Source organism: Hippoglossus hippoglossus, chromosome 19 (genome assembly GCF_009819705.1).
Source record: "Hippoglossus hippoglossus isolate fHipHip1 chromosome 19, fHipHip1.pri, whole genome shotgun sequence".
NCBI lineage: Eukaryota > Metazoa > Chordata > Actinopteri > Pleuronectiformes > Pleuronectidae > Hippoglossus > Hippoglossus hippoglossus.
Genome location: NC_047169.1, coordinates 16,957,107 through 16,974,502, shown reverse-complemented (window position 1 = coordinate 16,974,502; position 17,396 = coordinate 16,957,107). Strand labels below are relative to the sequence as shown.

Genomic DNA, 17,396 nt, shown 5'->3' with positions numbered 1-17,396 from the left:
TTTCGCCCCACCTCTGTGATCACACAGTGGGGGGCCGGTTGCTCAGTCCGGACTGGTGGCTGCTCTTCACACAGTTCCTGCAGAGCCAACCCGTCGATCGCGATCTACTGGTCGATCTCGCAGTCTTCACTGTCGATCCCCGAACTCTCTGGATTCACTGGCTGCGGTTTCGCCGCAGATCAGCTGTGTGTCAGTTGTTTACACGGCAGCGTGTCCGCTGCTGGCGGCGGTGCTGCTAGTTTATCTACTGCATTGCCTTCAAAACAAGTTGGTTTATGTACTAAAGCAGGGTATCCGCGGGGTCTTGAAAAGTATATAAAGTTGATATATCAATTTAGGGAAAATCAAGACCCTTAAAAAGTATTTAAAAAGTCTTGAATCTTTTTAAAATTCAAGACCCTTTACATGTGTTGTTTTTTCGATGTGAATAGCATATTTGTCCAAAGATTTTGTTAAAAGTTTATGTGAATTCATTTATTCTAGTCCTCACAACAGCGCAACAAAAAAATACCTGGCGTTCAAGCGGGGACGGGGTTCGAGCAGCGTTGCTAGGTAACGTTGGTCTCAGAGCGCGAGACCGCCGCGCGAATGGCGCTTGTCGTTGTCGAATCTTCCATGTAGAGGACGGCTTGCTGCAAATATTGCGCTATTAATTCTTTACATGGCTGCAAAGGAATAGGCAATGGGGAAGTGTAAATTCGCAGAGTCGTGGTTGGAACACGAGCAGTTCAAGCCCTGGTTGAAGCCCGTCGCTGGGAATGACCGGGAGGCTTACTGTTCGGTCTGTAAAAAGAAAATGAGTGTAGCTTCAATGGGGATCAATGCTCTCTGGTCACATATGCAAGGCACTAGCCACAAATCCGTTGCGGCACGCAGACAGCGGTTGTCCATCGAGCATTGGGCAACACCTTCCTCAGCTAACGTTGTTACACCACCCAGTACTAGTACGACAGCTGAAGCTAGTAACGTTAACTTTACTGATAGGTGTTTCAAAATAAAAGCACCCCAGCGTTTCTGTTGACGGAATCCATTATTTTTTGTTTAACAAGGAGATTTTATTGTGAAATATTTGCAGGAGCAGAATATGCACGGCTTCAAACTGTATAGTATTTGTATTTATTTGAGTACAAGGGACTACTTTCACACAAGGAAATAGTCACATTTATGGCCATATTCAAATCAAAGGCCATGTAAAAAAAACATAGTGCTGCAGTGCTAAATATTGTGCACTGAACAGATGCTGTAAATATGAATTGATATTAATGTGAATATTGTTCATTGAATAGATAAAGTTGCATAACTGCCTCTCTTTGTGTATATTTATGCTCGTACATTCAGCCTTTAACAGAAAATGCAAAAATAATAAATATGACCCTCCTAAGTGGGTTTCTTGGAAGATAACAGGGTGGTAGATCTAAGTTTACGTTTGGATTTAAAAAGTGATCTTAGGCTCGAAAAGGTTGGAGACCACTGCTGTAGAGGGTTTCCTTGTCAACTCTGTGTAGGGTCAGTTTCAGTTTGTTTACTACAGTGAGTAGGGGACCGGTCTTCTCCCCCAGTCCTGGGCTCAGGATGATGTCAGGGTAGGGGTCTGCAGCATCAGGTTCAGCTTCTTTGCTGTGGTAGGCCATCAGGAGGTTATTTTCTTTCCCTGAGAGCCTCTGGGTCCAGAGCTCCAGGATCCTCTGGGCCACCCGGGTAGACTGCAGCCCCAGCAGAGAGCCCAGGGCCTGGGTGTCATTCAGCGCCGGCCCCACTGCATCCACCAGCTGCTGCAGGGTCAGAGTCCCAGACCAGGTCAGCTCTGGGTGTCGTTTGGTTGCTGATGTCGAGTCAGGCTCTGTGGATTAATGTTTCCCTCAACAACCAGTAGAGAGAGTCAGCTTTTGGGCACCTTTTATGGTAAAAAAGGGCCCATGATTTAAAAACACCTTGACAAAAAGGAGGCAACCCATTTAATTTTAGAAATTTAGAATTAGTTAAGAACAGAGCATCATCCAACCCCAGATTATTGTCACGCCTAAGGATGCTGCTGGCCACATCTCTCCTCACCAGATCTGCCAGACCTGTGAGGTACTTTTGAATGAACTGAAGTCTGAAAGTGGCAGTCCGGCTGGCCAGGTGGACAAGGCCCTGTCCCCCCTCCTCTCTGGCTAAAAACAGCACCCCCTGTGGCACCCAGTGCAGATCACCCCAGAAAAAAGGGGGAAGAAAGTAAGCCTGGGGGGTGGGTCCACACAACGTAATCGGTGCCACAGTTGGGATGCCAAAAGATTGTTTAAAATCAGTTCTCTACCTCTGAGAGACATTTGAGGGAGCAGCCGTTTCCATTTTGCAAATCTGTTTTCTATTTGTTCTGTGACGGTCTCCCAGTTCATCTTTACTTTGTTGTCCGCTCCAAAAACACCCCCAGGTCCTTTATTCCATCTATTCTGCACTTAAGGTTTTGGGGGACAACTGGGAGACCGTCACGCCACTCACCGACAGCGAGGGCTTCACTTTTTTTCCAGTTAACCCTCGCTGCTGAAGCCAAGCTAAAATATTTGATGATGTCTGCTAAAAGATCTACATCTACCTGGTTTTAAATAAAAACAACAAGATCGTCGGCGTAGGCATATAAAATCATGTTCTTACTAAAACCAGAATAAAACAAACCCTGAAGGCTGGAACAATTTTGGGAAGGATAGGTTCCAGGGAGAGTGCGTAGAGCATCCCTGACAGAGCACAGCCCTGCCTGACGCCTCTACACACTCTAAAAGGAGCACTCAGACTGCCGTTGAACTTTAGCACACTCTCAACGTCACTGTAGAGCACCTTGATCTTAGCTATGAAACAGCACTGAACACAACTTCCTGTGGAAAATAATGGAGAAGTCTGGGTTCAGCGCTGGTTTCAACGTGGTCAAACACCTTTTTTTTTGGTCTAGGGCAAGGGTAGGCTACCCGCGGCTCTGCAGCTGCATGCGGCTCTTCAGCCCCTCTGCAGTGTCTCCCTGTACAGTGTTGTGCATGAATTATATTGTACATTTTACAGTTATCCAGCAAGAGTGACCGTCACTTATGTTTATTTTTCAAATCATCATCGTATCAGGCCATCATGTGAAATACCAGTAGCAAGAGAAAATGTACACACACACACACACACACACACACACACACACACACACACACACACACACACACACACACACACACACACACACACACACACAAAGGCCCCGGGGCTCCGCCCCCCCACTCACTCGCTCAGAGCGACACACGCAGTGAGATCAGAGCTCGTTCAGCAGCCGGTCAGTGACTTTGTTGAAGATTAAGATTAAGAAATCCTTTATTCGTCCCACAATGGGGAAATTTGCAATGAAGAACAGTGGAAAAATGAAAACACAGTTTCTCTGATCACAGCTGCTTCATGATCAGAGCAGAAGCTGCATTTGGCTTGTACCGAGCTGGAGTTTCTGTTTTCTCCTCCACTCTGACCTGCTCTCACTGTAACTTAGAAACACTCATCACTAGTTATCAGGACCTGATCAGTACATGAAGTAACTTAGTGTTTGTTTGATTCGCTCCTGAGTTTATGAGACTGCATTTAAATATCATGAAAAATTACTCTCAACATTTTGTGTACAGTACAACATGAGATGCTGTGGCCGACCATCTCCCCCACAGTGAGGCCGATGTCCTCCACGCTGCAGCGGAAGGTGGCAGCGATTTTAATGCCATGTTTGCGGGTTAAGTTTTTAAAGTTCCCGCTGGCCATGGTGTCTGACACGCCAACGGCAGAATGACATGTAAGAAATTGCATGATGGGAGTAAAATAAAATACCTCAAAACTCTTAGAAAGGATAAATCTTGCTCAAATAGATGACAATTCAGTGTAGAAACTATAATAAGTAGTAGTAGTACAAATACTAAAATAGAAAAAGTAAATGAATCAAAGGTTAATGAAATAAATGGGCAACGCAGCACACTTGCACCTCACAGTGGAAATAACCGTTATAGACACAGACAGCTTTGTGACTGCAAACACACTCATGTTCATTCTCTTTCAGGTCCTGAGTCTAATGGAAACTATAGACAGCCAGCGGGAGGAGATAAGATGTTCTAAAAGGTGCGAGAGTGTGTTACCATGTTTAATTATTTACATAAACACTATTGTATAACTGAGAGTCACAAAACTCCATTTCAGAATAAAACCCTCTATATTTGGACTGGAATTGAAATACAGCTTGGATAGATATAGCATGTTTTCACTATTATAATCAAAATATAATAGTCACACTGCACTTTTCAAAAAAAGAAATATTAAGATTGTAAAATGTTTATCTTATCTCCCCTCTGCTTCATTAGATCCACTTCCATTCAGATAGGCCAACTCCAGGAAGCTCTGAATGAGAGGAAGTCAGCTGTCAACTCTCTCACTGCCAAGTACGTATTTCATCTTTCTTTACTCCATGTTCATGATATGAAGACCGGCACAGTTTTAGTGTTTTGTGTAACCTATGTGACTTTAATCAACATTACTTAACCCATCTGTCCATTATCTATACTGCAATAATACTAGCTGTAATACTAGCTTTATTGATGGAGCTCTAACTAAAACTCGGATCTGTTAATGATTTGATTTGTAGACTGCAGATGACAGAGGAGGCCCTCGCTCTCTCTGAGCAGAAAAATCACAACATGGTAGAACTGCTGACTCAAGTGAAGGTTGAGAAAGAAGAACAGAGGGAGCGACAGAGTAGAGAGAGAAAGAAAGAGCAAGAGGTAAGGCTGGAAACACAGTTCACTCAGTCAATGTCCTATGGTTAGAAAACACTGTAGAGCACTAGAATGTTTAAGTAGTGTAAGTAATCAGTTTTAGAAATGAATGATATGAGATCATTTTGTGAATAGAGTACATTGATGTATATATAAATAAAAGGTACATGTCCTCCAATGGCAGTTATCAGCCTTTGACTTTGACATGCACAAATGTCTATACACTATCCCATACATCTTTTAAAAGTAATTTTTTCTTCTAATAACTCTGCAGTATCCCTGACGACATCAATAGAACAGACAGCACAACTGTCAAAAGATTCACTGTAATAGGATTTTTCACTGTCAACTACTTTTGTTTAAAAAACCCATCTAATTGTAGTACACACAAAGGTGAATCCACTGTCCTCTTTGTGGATATTTATTGCCTTCAGGACCATAAGTCCCATCCGATCTAAGAATCTCTTCCCTTTGTTTTTGGTACTTATCATATGGGTCTTGTTAAATATTTAAGCCTAATAAAACTTATAAAGTAAGAATTATTATCCACTGCTGCTTTCTATATTATAGTGACAAGTGACTTGATTTATGGGATTATTACTATTAACTGACGCAATGAAGGAATTGAACCCACGTTAACTGAGCCAGTTGTTCACCAGCTCTATGGGACCAGTTATGCAGGATCACCATTGTTAGGAGACAGTCTGAGTATGTTGAAATTGCTCCATGAGACAGGCTTTGGGTGGAATAAAAAAACTCAACCTTGCAATACTAAATATAACAACTTTTGTGGTAACAGTATACAGTCTAACATGGCAGACATCTAGAATAAAATTAATGTTGAGTGTTTAGCAAAGCTACATTAACTCACATTGTCTGTTTCCTGCTATTATCTGCTTATCGTCAATGTTTGTCCAATGAAATCCTGCAAAACAACATTATTACAGACTGACACACTGTAATAATATATATTTGTTATCCATTTATGCACACACTGACTTGGGCAAAAATTTAATTTTGGTGCTGTTAGATCTTACTGTAGCCTTTGACACTGTGGGTTACAGTATACTTTCACAAAGACTCGAAAACTGGGTTTTTAATGTAAATATGCCGATGACCTGTGGTGTCCCTTAAGGGTCAATTCTGGGACCACTTCTGTTCAATCCATATATCTTCCACTTTTATGGGGCCATATCATTCACAACAATAACCTTGCCAGCCATAGTTATGCGGACGACACTCAGATTTACCTAGCTCTCTCATCAAATGATTATGGTCCCATGAAATCACTATCCAAATGCATTACAGAAATCTAATACTGGATGTCACAATTTTTATATTTTGCAGTAAAGATGAGAGATATGGGTTTGCCACTCACCTAAAAGACAATGGATTACACACAAATGAGCAGGTTGAAAACCTTGTGCGAGTTTGTGTCAGCACAAGAGAGATGAGGCTGGGACGGGCTGATGAATGCGCGCGCAGCTATGAAGAAAGATTTGACTCATTTAAGAAAAGTAGGGTGAATTCGGGTAATCTGGGACATTGGGTAATGTGGGACATCTAAACTCAAGTCTGTTTATTTCCTTTCCTAACTAAATCTAGTCAACAGGACTTTTACTATAGGTTTAGCATAGACATGTGAATCAATTAACTTCATAAGGGTGAAGTCACAAAAAGAGGAGGGGTAAGTGTCAATCATAAGCTTAGTATAGCATGACAATGTCAATGACATAGTTGTTATGATCTGTTTTCTTAGCGGAACCAAAATGCAGAACAGGAACACAGCTGGTGGATGGTGGTAAAAAATATTTATTGTTCAAAGCTGGAGCTGGGGTGGTGGTGGCAGGCAGTGGGGATCCAAAAGTCCAGGCAGGGTTAGGCCAGAGCAGATAGAGTTGAACAAACGGAAGGTGCGCAGCTGATTCTGTGGCAAAGGGAGCACGGGTAAATAAGTATAACAAAACAAGAGACATGTAGTCTCTAGAACAGGGGTTCCCAAAGTGGGGGTCGCGAGATGCCGTCCAAAAAACAAATACAATTATTAAATAATTTAAAATGGAATATTTAACCCATTATTGTATAAATATATACATAAATATGAGTTGAAATTAGAATAAAACCATGCAATAAAAACATTTCCATCAGTTTTTTCCTTTTTCTTTGTTGACCCATGAGGTTATTACCACACGGATTAGCGGAATGAGCGAGAGGTACAAGACCAAAAGAAAGTCCTTACTAAACAAACAGAAAATCCCAGCTGAAGCTCAAAGGGCATCATATGAGGTGGCATATTTAATTGCACAGGCAAAAAAGCCACACATAATCGGCGAACATTTTTTTAAACCCGCTGCTGTAGCTATAAATCTGGCCATGCATGGGGATAAATTAGCCCGTGAGCTGGAATCAGTGCCGCTGTCTAACGGGACTATTGCCCGGCGCATCACCGACATGGCCCAGGACATAAAGTGCCAGCTGGTGGATAGAGTTAAGAAAGGGAAATATGCTTTACAGTTAGATGAATCCACAGATATATCAAACTCTGCCCAGCTGCTTGTTTTCATCAGATACAGTTTTGACGGAAAACGTAATGCTGTTTTGCTCCGCGCTGGAGTGGACGTGCACAGGTGTGGACATTTTTACAAAACTAAAAGAAGAGGGACTATCTTCGGAAAACTGTATTGGTGTGTGTCGGGACAGGGCTGGAGCGATGCTGGGGAAAAAGGCAGAACTGAAAGCGAGTGTCTTACAAGTGGCACCGCACGTAAATTTCACACACTGTATTATTCACAGAGAATCTCTTGCAAGCAAAACACTTGAACCAGAGCTTAAACATATTTTTGATATTGCGATAAAATGTATGAACTGCGGGACGAGGTGCGCATTTTTCTGATGGAGCATGGATCCCAGCTCGCTGACCACCTCACTGACCCTGACTGGTTAACAAGGCTGGCGTACTTGTGCGAAAAGACTTTCTCAGCCTTGACATACATAAAGAATAAATACAGAGCACAGCTAAACGTGGAGAATGATCTCCGAGTCGCCGTCTCCAAAATAAAGCCGAGAATGGACTTGCTCTGCTCCATGCATATTGCCCACCTATCTCATTAGTGAGTTTAAGAAATGAAAGTAATATGTAGGCTAAAATAAATAACCCTAAAGTTTTTCCACATGGCAGCAATAAGGTGTCTGCTGCTCGTTATGCATACAGACGCGCACAGACAAACACAGACATCACCTGCGCACTTTTTATACTTACAGTATATGCTCACTCTGCTGTTTATACAGGGAGATTCCCTGTATTCTGGTTATATTCTATTTCTTAAATTACTATAAAAATAATATCATGGCTGTAAGGCTGTTGTTCTTTTGTGTTGTATTAATGCACGTGTTTGCATAGGCCTAATAGTGCATGTGCGTGGCTGTGCGCAACATTATATACCACATCCAGGGTAGGTGAGGGTCGCCAGTCTCTGGCACCGTTATTTTGGGGGTCGCGGGCTGAAAAGTTTGGGAACCCCTGATTTAGAACAGAGATGATCCAAAAAGCACAGAAGAGTCCTGTCCTGTCCTGTGTTCTGCAGCCATTGGTTTCACGAAACATGTTGAGAAGACAGTGGGGTGATCGATGATGATGGTCTCTCACCTGCAAGGACTCTTTGATCCCAGAGTAGCGTGTGTGCGTGTGTGCGTGTGTGCGTGTGTGCGTGTGTGCGTGTGCGTGTGCGTGTGCGTGTGTGTGTGAGAACGCAATTCACTCCACTGTATTTCATTCTATTTTCATTATTTTACAAGGTTTTATCTATTTGTATTATTTCTCCCTCTCAATTTTTTGTTATTGATACAGATTAATGTATTTTATTTCTTTTACCTATCTTAATTCTTAATACCTTTTATTCTACCCTTTTTTAATATTTTATTTTGCTTGAAATTTGTTTTTAATTGTGCTTTCACATTTTAAATAAATTTCTTTAAAGTCTGTGTTGTTTTTCTTTAATGTTCCTGTACAGCACCCTGATCTACCTCTGTATATGAAAGGTGCTTAAATAAAATGTCCTTGCCCCTCAGTATCATATTTTTTTCCATTCTGTAGGACTGTGTTTTGCGAGAGGGAAAACTCTTTAGAGAGATCCAAAACCTCTCAGAAACCAACAGCCAACTCAGGAATAAAGTAAGAGTAATTTTTGTTCAGAACATTGAATTTATGTATTTAGTATTTGCACTTGAACCATTCATGCTGATGCACAACAAATACACACACATACCACGTTTGATTGTGATCCCTGTTAATTCAATTCAGTGTAATTTTGTTTTTACATAACCCCAAATCATAACATAAGATGTCTAACAGAGCAAGGTCCACCTTCCAATATTAACGAGAGAAACCCAGAAACAACCATTCACACTTGGCTTCATGTGACTCCAAATAATACCTCCACACTATTCTAGAGTTGAAAGGCTGGATGGGCAGAAACTGAAACCTTTGGAAACAATAAAGAGTAAAGAGAATAAGAATAAACAGCTCCTGATTGGATATTATCAATATTATTATTTATGACTCAAGGGCCAGTTGTGAATTCAACTTGGATGATGTTTTTACAAGTTTAGCCAAATCTTACTTGTCAGCGGTCCAAGAAAACAACAAAGTGACATCAGTGGACTTGATAACAATCCCTCAGAGGTTAGTTACAAATGAAGTAATCTCTTGGATGAGACAATAAACCTTTTTTAACTACATACAACCATTTCCAATTGCCCTCAATGGCTCACCCAACCAACCTTAAAGGGATAGCTTACCCAAAAAGGAAAATTGACTCAATATCTACTCACCACTATATCAATGGAGGGGTGGGTGAACTGTTTGAGTCCTAAAAAACATTTGGAGTTTTAGGGATAAACAGCGTTGAAGCCAAATCCAATACAATTGAAGTAAATGGTGACCACTTCTTAAAACATTAAAAAAACAAAAGAAAAAAAGTAAAATGCCTCCACACTGCTCCTGTGGTGTCATCCAAATGTCCGTAAGCCCCGGCATTCAAATATGACTCGAAACGGCATCATTTACACCATGTTTTTGCCTAAATGTCCACTGGTATCCAGTCCATCGGCATATTGGTAAGAAGATAATAAGTGAATTTTCTTTTTTGGGTTAACTATCTCTTTAACTTAACGCTTCATCAAAGAGGAAAGTTTCCCGCTAGCCTTAAATGTAGAGATGGTTTCCGGCACCTGAACCCAAACTGGGAGGTGGATCCACAGAGGGGAGCCTGATAGCTGAAGGCTCTCCCTGCCATTGTACTCTTATGAAACATGTAAAGCATCTTTCCCAGCACAGAACCTTGAGGAACTCCATGACTAACTTTTCAACATCTAGAGACAACAAAGGTTAGATCTGACCCAATCTGAAAAGCCTGCGGTAAAGATGAATTTATTAAAACTAAAAGAAATCCTTACAACTGTCTAGTTGGAACAGGATCTAAAAGACATGTTGATGGTTAAGGTGTCCAAAGTTTTGGGATCTGTTCAAAGAGATTGGTAGGAGAAAAGGCTAAATATAAATCAGGTGCTACAGTCGATTTTAAGGCTACTGGACAATACATTAGTGTCAGCTGTGGCAGATATGATAGATGTAAACCTAACTGTGTGTGTGTGTGTGTGTGTGTGTGTGTGTGTGTTTGTGTTTGTGTGGATAGGTTGAGGAGATGGAGAGATGGTGTAAGTCACAACAACACCAGATTTTTGAGCTTAAGCAGGAACTGACCAACAGTACAGCTGAGCTCAATCTACGACTAGCCCAGGCGGAAGGTAACACTCATACATGCAAAAACTACAATTGCACTGCGGTTGTATGGGTCACTGCAACCTTTACCTCTGACAACTGAAACATAATCACTTTATCTTTGATTCCAAGTGAACACTGATCAAAAATTGGAAGAAATTCCCTCAAGCAGTCTTGAGATATCACATTCAAGAGGCCCAAAACACGTTTTTTTAAGCTACCTTGACCTGGACCTTTGACCACTGAAATCTAATCAATTAATCATTGAGTCAAAGTCGAATTGTGCCAGATGTAATGAAATTCCCTATGGGCAGTCCTAATATGTAACTGTGAGAGAATTCCCTCAAGGTGTTTCAGAGATATTGCATTCACAAGGCAAAACATTTGCTTTGTGAATTCAGGTCATCCTTGAGTCCAAATGATGTTTGTGCCAGATGTGATGAAATTCCCTTTGGGCATTCCCGATATATATCTAGTTAATAACAACGCAAGGTCGTGTAACAAAATTTTATGACATTCCCTCAAGCTGATCTTAAAGGGCCCATATTTTACACCTTTCTGGGATTTAATTTGAAGTATTGGTACCCCTAAGATGATATATCAGTGGCTTAAAGTCGAAAAAACTGCTGCAATGTGTATTTCCCTGTCCTTTCTTCTGCCTCTCTCTGGCCCTCCAGACAGAACAGGCTGTTTTCGCCTACCTCTTTAATTATTTATGAGCCCCTCCTCTGATTGGCTGACTGCACTTTGAGTGACACGCGACCAGGCCTATCACCGGTCGGTTACAACAGGATGTTTCTGAACAGTAAGTTACACTGTCCTCATGTTTGTTCAAGTTTTAGCAGGACAGTCAGCCAATGTAGGAGTAAGTCCCGAGTTTCAATACAGAGTTTCAGTACGGAGTAACGAGTAACGTCTACGTTACCCCCTACTGAGCACACCGACAGGGCACGTCAGAAGAAATAAAGCGTTACCGCTGATTTCGAATAGTAACAGAGGAATGTGCACGGACACATTCTTTCCTTGCATCCCTCCACGCTGCAGTGTTTCTTCAGTGTTGTTGTTGTGGTTAGCCTGTGGTAGCCAACAAGCTGCTAGCTCAGCAACTTGTCTGCTTGGTGTCGCGTTGGATGTGGAGGGGAGGAGGGTTGGTGGTGGGGGTGGGGAGCGGGGGTGGTGGGTTCGGAGGCTGGACTGGTATCGGCTGGGTGGGGCTGAGAGAAGAGTGCGATTCCATGATGACATCATACGGAGAGGAAGTAAGAAACGAGAAACATATTTCTGAGAATGACTGAGTGAAAAGGTCTGCGGAGTGACTGTTTTCATACTTTGAGGGTACCTACTGACCCCCTTTCAAGTAATTACAGATAGTAAAAGCCCAGAAAATGTATTTTACACAATATGGGCCCTTTAAGCTATCGCGTTCAAGAAAAATATAGACATACTTTGTGTGGCCACCTTGACCTTTCACCTTTGGCTACCAAAATCAAATGAGTTAACCCCTGAGTCCAAGTGTATGTTTGTGCCTTATGTGAAAGGATTCTTTTATGGCGTTCCAGAGATATCACCTTTACAAGGCAAAAATGTGACCTTTAACCTTTGACCGCCAAAATCGAATCAGTTCCTCCTTGATTCCAAGTGAATATTTGTACCAAATTTGAAGAAATCCCCTCAAGGCATTCTTGAGATATCGCGTTCATGGGAATGGAATGTACGTACGTACGGACAACCCGAAAACATAATGCCCCCAGCCACTGGCTGTCGCCGGCGCGGAAGCATAAACACAACGCATACACAAATGCATACAAACACACAGTCCTTGTCACGCAACTCCCAACAGATATGTCCTGTGTCACCCTCTGTTAGATCGTCTGGAAACAGAGAAACGAAGGTCCAAGCAAGCCCTGAGGGATATGGACAGTCTCCGACAGAAAGAGGTGCTCTCTGTGCTCTGTCCTATGCAGGCTGCAAGAGAATGCAACATCATTTTAAGGAGAAAGACCATTCTGATTACCTTTCCTTTTTTTTGCACTTTTGCTCCTATTATTGTATTTCTGTCGATTGCATCTGTATCTGTAATTTTGTAGTCACAAGAGTAATGGCCTCTCTCTCTTTCTCTTTCTCATAGAAAATGTACCAGTCTAAACCTGAAAATTTATTGTAGAGAATTTTAAGTACATTTTCAAAGGAAAGTTTACAAACACACTTAATCTGTGACAATTAACTTGTAGCTTTCAATGGAAAATGTATAAATTTTATTTGAAGGAATAATTTAACACTTCATCAAAGGAAGTCAGAAATGTTGGTAATTAATGCACCTGAAATAAGTTTTTTGTTACATTTTTAACTCTGAGCTTTTGTAATGTGATATGTTAATTAGTGTACATAGTGCACAGAATTGTAATTATGTTATCATTGGACAGTTTTATTTTATATTTCTGTATGATTTCCTAAAACTCAATATCGTAACAGATGTAGACTTTAAAAAAATACAATATTCTAAATATAAAAATTTCTTTACAGGTGGAGCATGTGAATTGTAATCTAGAGGAGAGTGAGAGAGCTCTGCAAGAACACATCTTCAAACTGGAGGGACAGCGGATACAACTGGAAGAGGTCAGAGCTCAGAGTGTCCATGTTTAAAAGGACACAATCTGGCATGTCCTGAAAGCTAACTGTAACATCTCTGGTACGATTTAAAGACAAAAAAATAACAATCAATATAACATAAATGAAGTCAACAGTAACTCTGTGACTGTCTTTGTGTTGCCTCTGCATGTGTATTTTTAAGGACCCAGGGAAATGCAGTGTCAAATTTTGTCACAATGGAGGGGGGGGGGGGGGATGAAGTGTTTGAGTCCACAAAACACTTCTGGAATTTCCGGGGTAAACTTTGTTGCAGCAGAATCCAGGACTCATCATTGGCCATTGTATTGGATTTTGCTCTAACAGAGTTAGTGTTTTGAGGACTTAAAGACTTCACCCACCCCTCCATCGCCAAAGTGGTGAGTAGATAATGAGGGAATTATCATTTTTTAGTGAACTATCCTACTAATAAACATTGAAACGTATCGAACAGGCGACCAATGCTCTATAACAGTCAGTGGGGCTGGGGCAGTGTGCCTTCAGTCTGGAGACAGAGTAGAATTTTCTTCTTCTTCTTTTTTTAACTACTAAAAGTGTTCGTGCGCACAAAACCGGAAATGGCGTACGCAAAAGAAAATTCAGATTTATAAAACCATGTGCACGCACACCTGAACGCAATGTTCACTTTATAAATCACAGTCCACATGGAAACGTTTGTACTTGGATCTGCCTCATGCTCCGCCCTCTACACGTCCACTCTCAACCATAAATGGTCAATGCAAAGCACCTCATGAATATTAAATTATGCTGATGACCAATGGGTTTCCATGGTGACTCATGACAGAGTCACGGCATCAAGCGATGAGAAGAGGAAGTGAAACTTTCTGAAACTGACATCGAGGTGTTTGTTAGTGAGGCGGAGGTGAAGAGCGATTTTATGGGACAGCAGCGATGACATTAATAAAGAAAATACACTGATACTCTGCTGCTGTTGTGGATAATACAGTGAGTTAGAGTGAGGACGATAGAAAGAAAGGAGCCTGAAATAAAAAAGATCCAATTCAAAGTTGGAGGCAAAAAAAAAAAACTTTGAGGGAACTTTTGTATATCATGTTCGTATTTTAATCATCCAAAACTGCAGGATTATGAAATTCAGAGACAGCTGTGATGTCCTCAATCTGTAGAATTTAACAGAATTATTATTATATGCTCGTGTTTGTACTGGGATGGTTCGGTTCCGTTGGTCAATCTATGATACTGGACTGTTCAGCACACAGATCACAGATCAATAGAATCTATATCAGCTGATCAGACATCGCTGAACCCTCGCTTCCTCCTCATTCTTCCATTCGCGTGCATCCATCACGCAGCAGTGTCACCACAGTATTTATTTATTTAGAGCAATCAAACCGATTACCTCACATCAGTGGATCCTCACCTCCACTCTGGGATATTATTTGGAAAGTGAATAGTTTTTGCTGTAAGTTGTTTTATATATTTTTCAATTAAAAGGTTTGTGTGTAACAGATATGTCGCGCGAGCACAACTAAAGCTGTTGGTTTTAATGTAAATGATGAAGTGGATCAATAATCTGGCTTCAGTTCACCACCTCACGTCTGCATCGCCACTTTGCTGTCTCCAAAACGTTCATACGCATGGGTCAGAGTTTGCATGGAAATGCGCAAATTTTCCCGTCAAGTTTGTTTTTATAAATCCCAACGTTTGCATGACAAATGGCGTACGTACGTTTCAGGCCCCGTTTTGTGCGTACTCAACGGTTATAAAAGAGACCCCAGAGCATTACCACAGGCCAAGCAAACAGCACATTCCAAACAGGCCTGTTAAGAACTGGCACTGCACTGGTAACTAATAACAGATAAAAGATTGTAGTTAGTTGTTGGGCTGCATTAATGTAGAAGCAGTTTTATTTTAATTATTAGTTTCCAACTTGTAAATAGCTCACGTCAACTTTCAAGTTGTGATTATGACTGGTAAAGTTAGATTTTTCAGAAAGCTCATATGCTGATATACTAATATATAATTAAACTCTATAGTGTTATAGGGCTGTTGTAAGAAACTTTAATTGTCACACAAGTCAGATTATACCCCGCCTTTCAGTTTCCTAATCAGGAGTAGGGCTAAAGGTGCTATTTACAATTTTGTTAAATCTTGTTTTGAGTCACCTGGAAGAGATCAAATCACTCTAAATTGATTTAGCTTTTGTTTTTAATTGTATAGTATTAAGCTCCACATCCTCACTAGACAGCTGTAAAAATGTTACATTTTGATATTGTTAGTTATTTAATTCCTTTTGGGGGCTACATCCTTTGCCTGCTTTTATTAGTCTGATATACAAATGACCCATTTATTTGTTATTTACACTGGACTATAATCAGGTAAATTTCACACGTTGGCTTTTCTTTGCAAGCTATTATTTCCAACTTCGCAGGTCATGCTGGACATGAATGTAGAGCATGGGAACACCTTATTGTCGGGGTGCTGGATTATAATACTATCTGTTCAGTTAGTGGAGAGGCACAGTTGGTGGACACAGTTAAATAAAAATGGATACATTAATGCTGAAATGCCATCTGATGTGAAAATGTAATGTGCATTTACTGTAGGAGCTGAGTAAAGCTAAAGCAGGGTGTGTGACAGAGAGGGCCCAGGCAAAGGAGGAGTTGGGAAGAATGCGAGCTCAAGCGCGTTTGGAAGAGGTGGGTTAAAAAATCTTCATCTTTGATCAGTCATTGGTTATACTTAAAAAAAACTAATGGCCCAACTGTGATTTGTCTTCATTTTTGTGCTTCTAAATATAACTATTATCGGCCTCTATCATCAGACCAAAGATACCACTTTTATATTATATATATATATGTACTGCTCAAAAAAATTTAAGGGAACCCTTAAATCACACATCAGATCTTGATGAACGAATTATTCAAGTTGAAAATCTTTACTGACGTACATTCTATAATATGTTGAGAATAAAATGATGTAACAACGGTCAATGGAAACCAAAATCATGAACCTATTTAGGGCTGGATTCAAAATCATACCGAAAATCAAAGAAAAAATATGAAATCACAGGGTGATCCAACTTGCGTGACTTTTATCACAGTAACTCATAATGTTACTCAGTACTTTGTATGGCCCCCACGTGTCTGTATGCACACCGAAAACATCTAGGCATTCTCCTGATGAGTTGGCGGATGGTGTCCTGGAAGATTTCCTCCCAGACCTGGATCAGGGCATCAGTGAGCCCCTGCACAGTCTGTGGCGGTACTTGGCAGCGTCGGATGCACTGATAAATAATGTCCCATAGGTGCTCAATTGGATTTAGGTCAGGGGATCGAGAGGGCCAGTCAATGGCATCAATGCCTTCATCATCAAGGAACTGCCTACACACTCTGGCCACATGAGGTCCGGCATTGTCCTGCACCAGGAGGAACCCGGGGCCCACTGCAACAGTGTAAGATCTGGCAATCTCTCTGAGGATTTCATCCCCGTACCTAACAGCAGTCAACGTACCGTTGGCTATGACATGGAGGTCTGTGCGACCCTTCAAGAATATGCCTCCCCAGACCATCACTGACCCACTGCCAAACCAGTCATGCTGGATGATGTTATTGCCCAGCTCTCCTTGTGTAACTGCCGGTCTCCTGGTATCGCCTCCATGCTCTTGAGAGAGTGCTGGGAGACACAGCAAACCTTCTGGCGACAGCACGTATCGATGTGCCTTCCTGGAGGAGCTGGACTACCTGTGCAACCTGATCGGGCTGCCGATACCGCCTCATGCTACCAGTAGTGACAAGGTCACTAGCAGAACACAAAACTAAAGAAGAACTAGTCAGGAAGGATAAAGACAGAGCAGCTGTCTTTGGCCAGCACATGCAAAACCATCCCCTTTTTGGGGGTTGTCTTGATTTTGCTTCTCCATTGTACCTGTTGTCACTTTAATTTGCACCAAAGTAGGTGAAACTGATTCATTATCACTTGTGCTTCCTAAAGGGACAGATTGATATCCCTGAAATTTAACTGACTTGCTGTTATACTGTGATGATTAAGTGTTCCCTTATTTTTTTTTAGCAGTATATATATATATTGCCATATTTATAGTCTTAGATGAGTCAATGGGCCCCTGAGGACAGACATGTTGAATTGAATAAATTAATCCTTATTTGACTTAATAAGGATCTTAATAATTATATTTTAATGTATGCCTTTTACAGAGAAAAAAAACAAGTTTGTGTCACATGTTCCATGGTTTTACT

General features: G+C 41.2%; 1 protein-coding gene across 4 annotated transcripts in view; it reads left to right on the top strand.

The window, feature by feature from the left end:
* lrrc45 (leucine rich repeat containing 45) overlaps positions 1-17,396 on the top strand; it is a 40,047-nt gene that overhangs the window by 14,608 nt on the left and 8,043 nt on the right. For 3 of the 4 annotated variants that reach the window (XM_034571152.1, XM_034571153.1, XM_034571154.1), the window contains 7 exons: positions 4,049-4,107; positions 4,347-4,424; positions 4,628-4,763; positions 8,851-8,928; positions 10,451-10,562; positions 12,403-12,473; positions 13,060-13,152. In XM_034571152.1, coding sequence (XP_034427043.1) covers positions 4,049-4,107; positions 4,347-4,424; positions 4,628-4,763; positions 8,851-8,928; positions 10,451-10,562; positions 12,403-12,473; positions 13,060-13,152 — 627 coding nt within the window. Of the gene's footprint in view, positions 1-4,048; positions 4,108-4,346; positions 4,425-4,627; positions 4,764-8,850; positions 8,929-10,450; positions 10,563-12,402; positions 12,474-13,059; positions 13,153-15,746; positions 15,840-17,396 lie in introns of all 4 variants that reach the window. The other variant, XM_034571155.1, reaches the window with a different exon arrangement.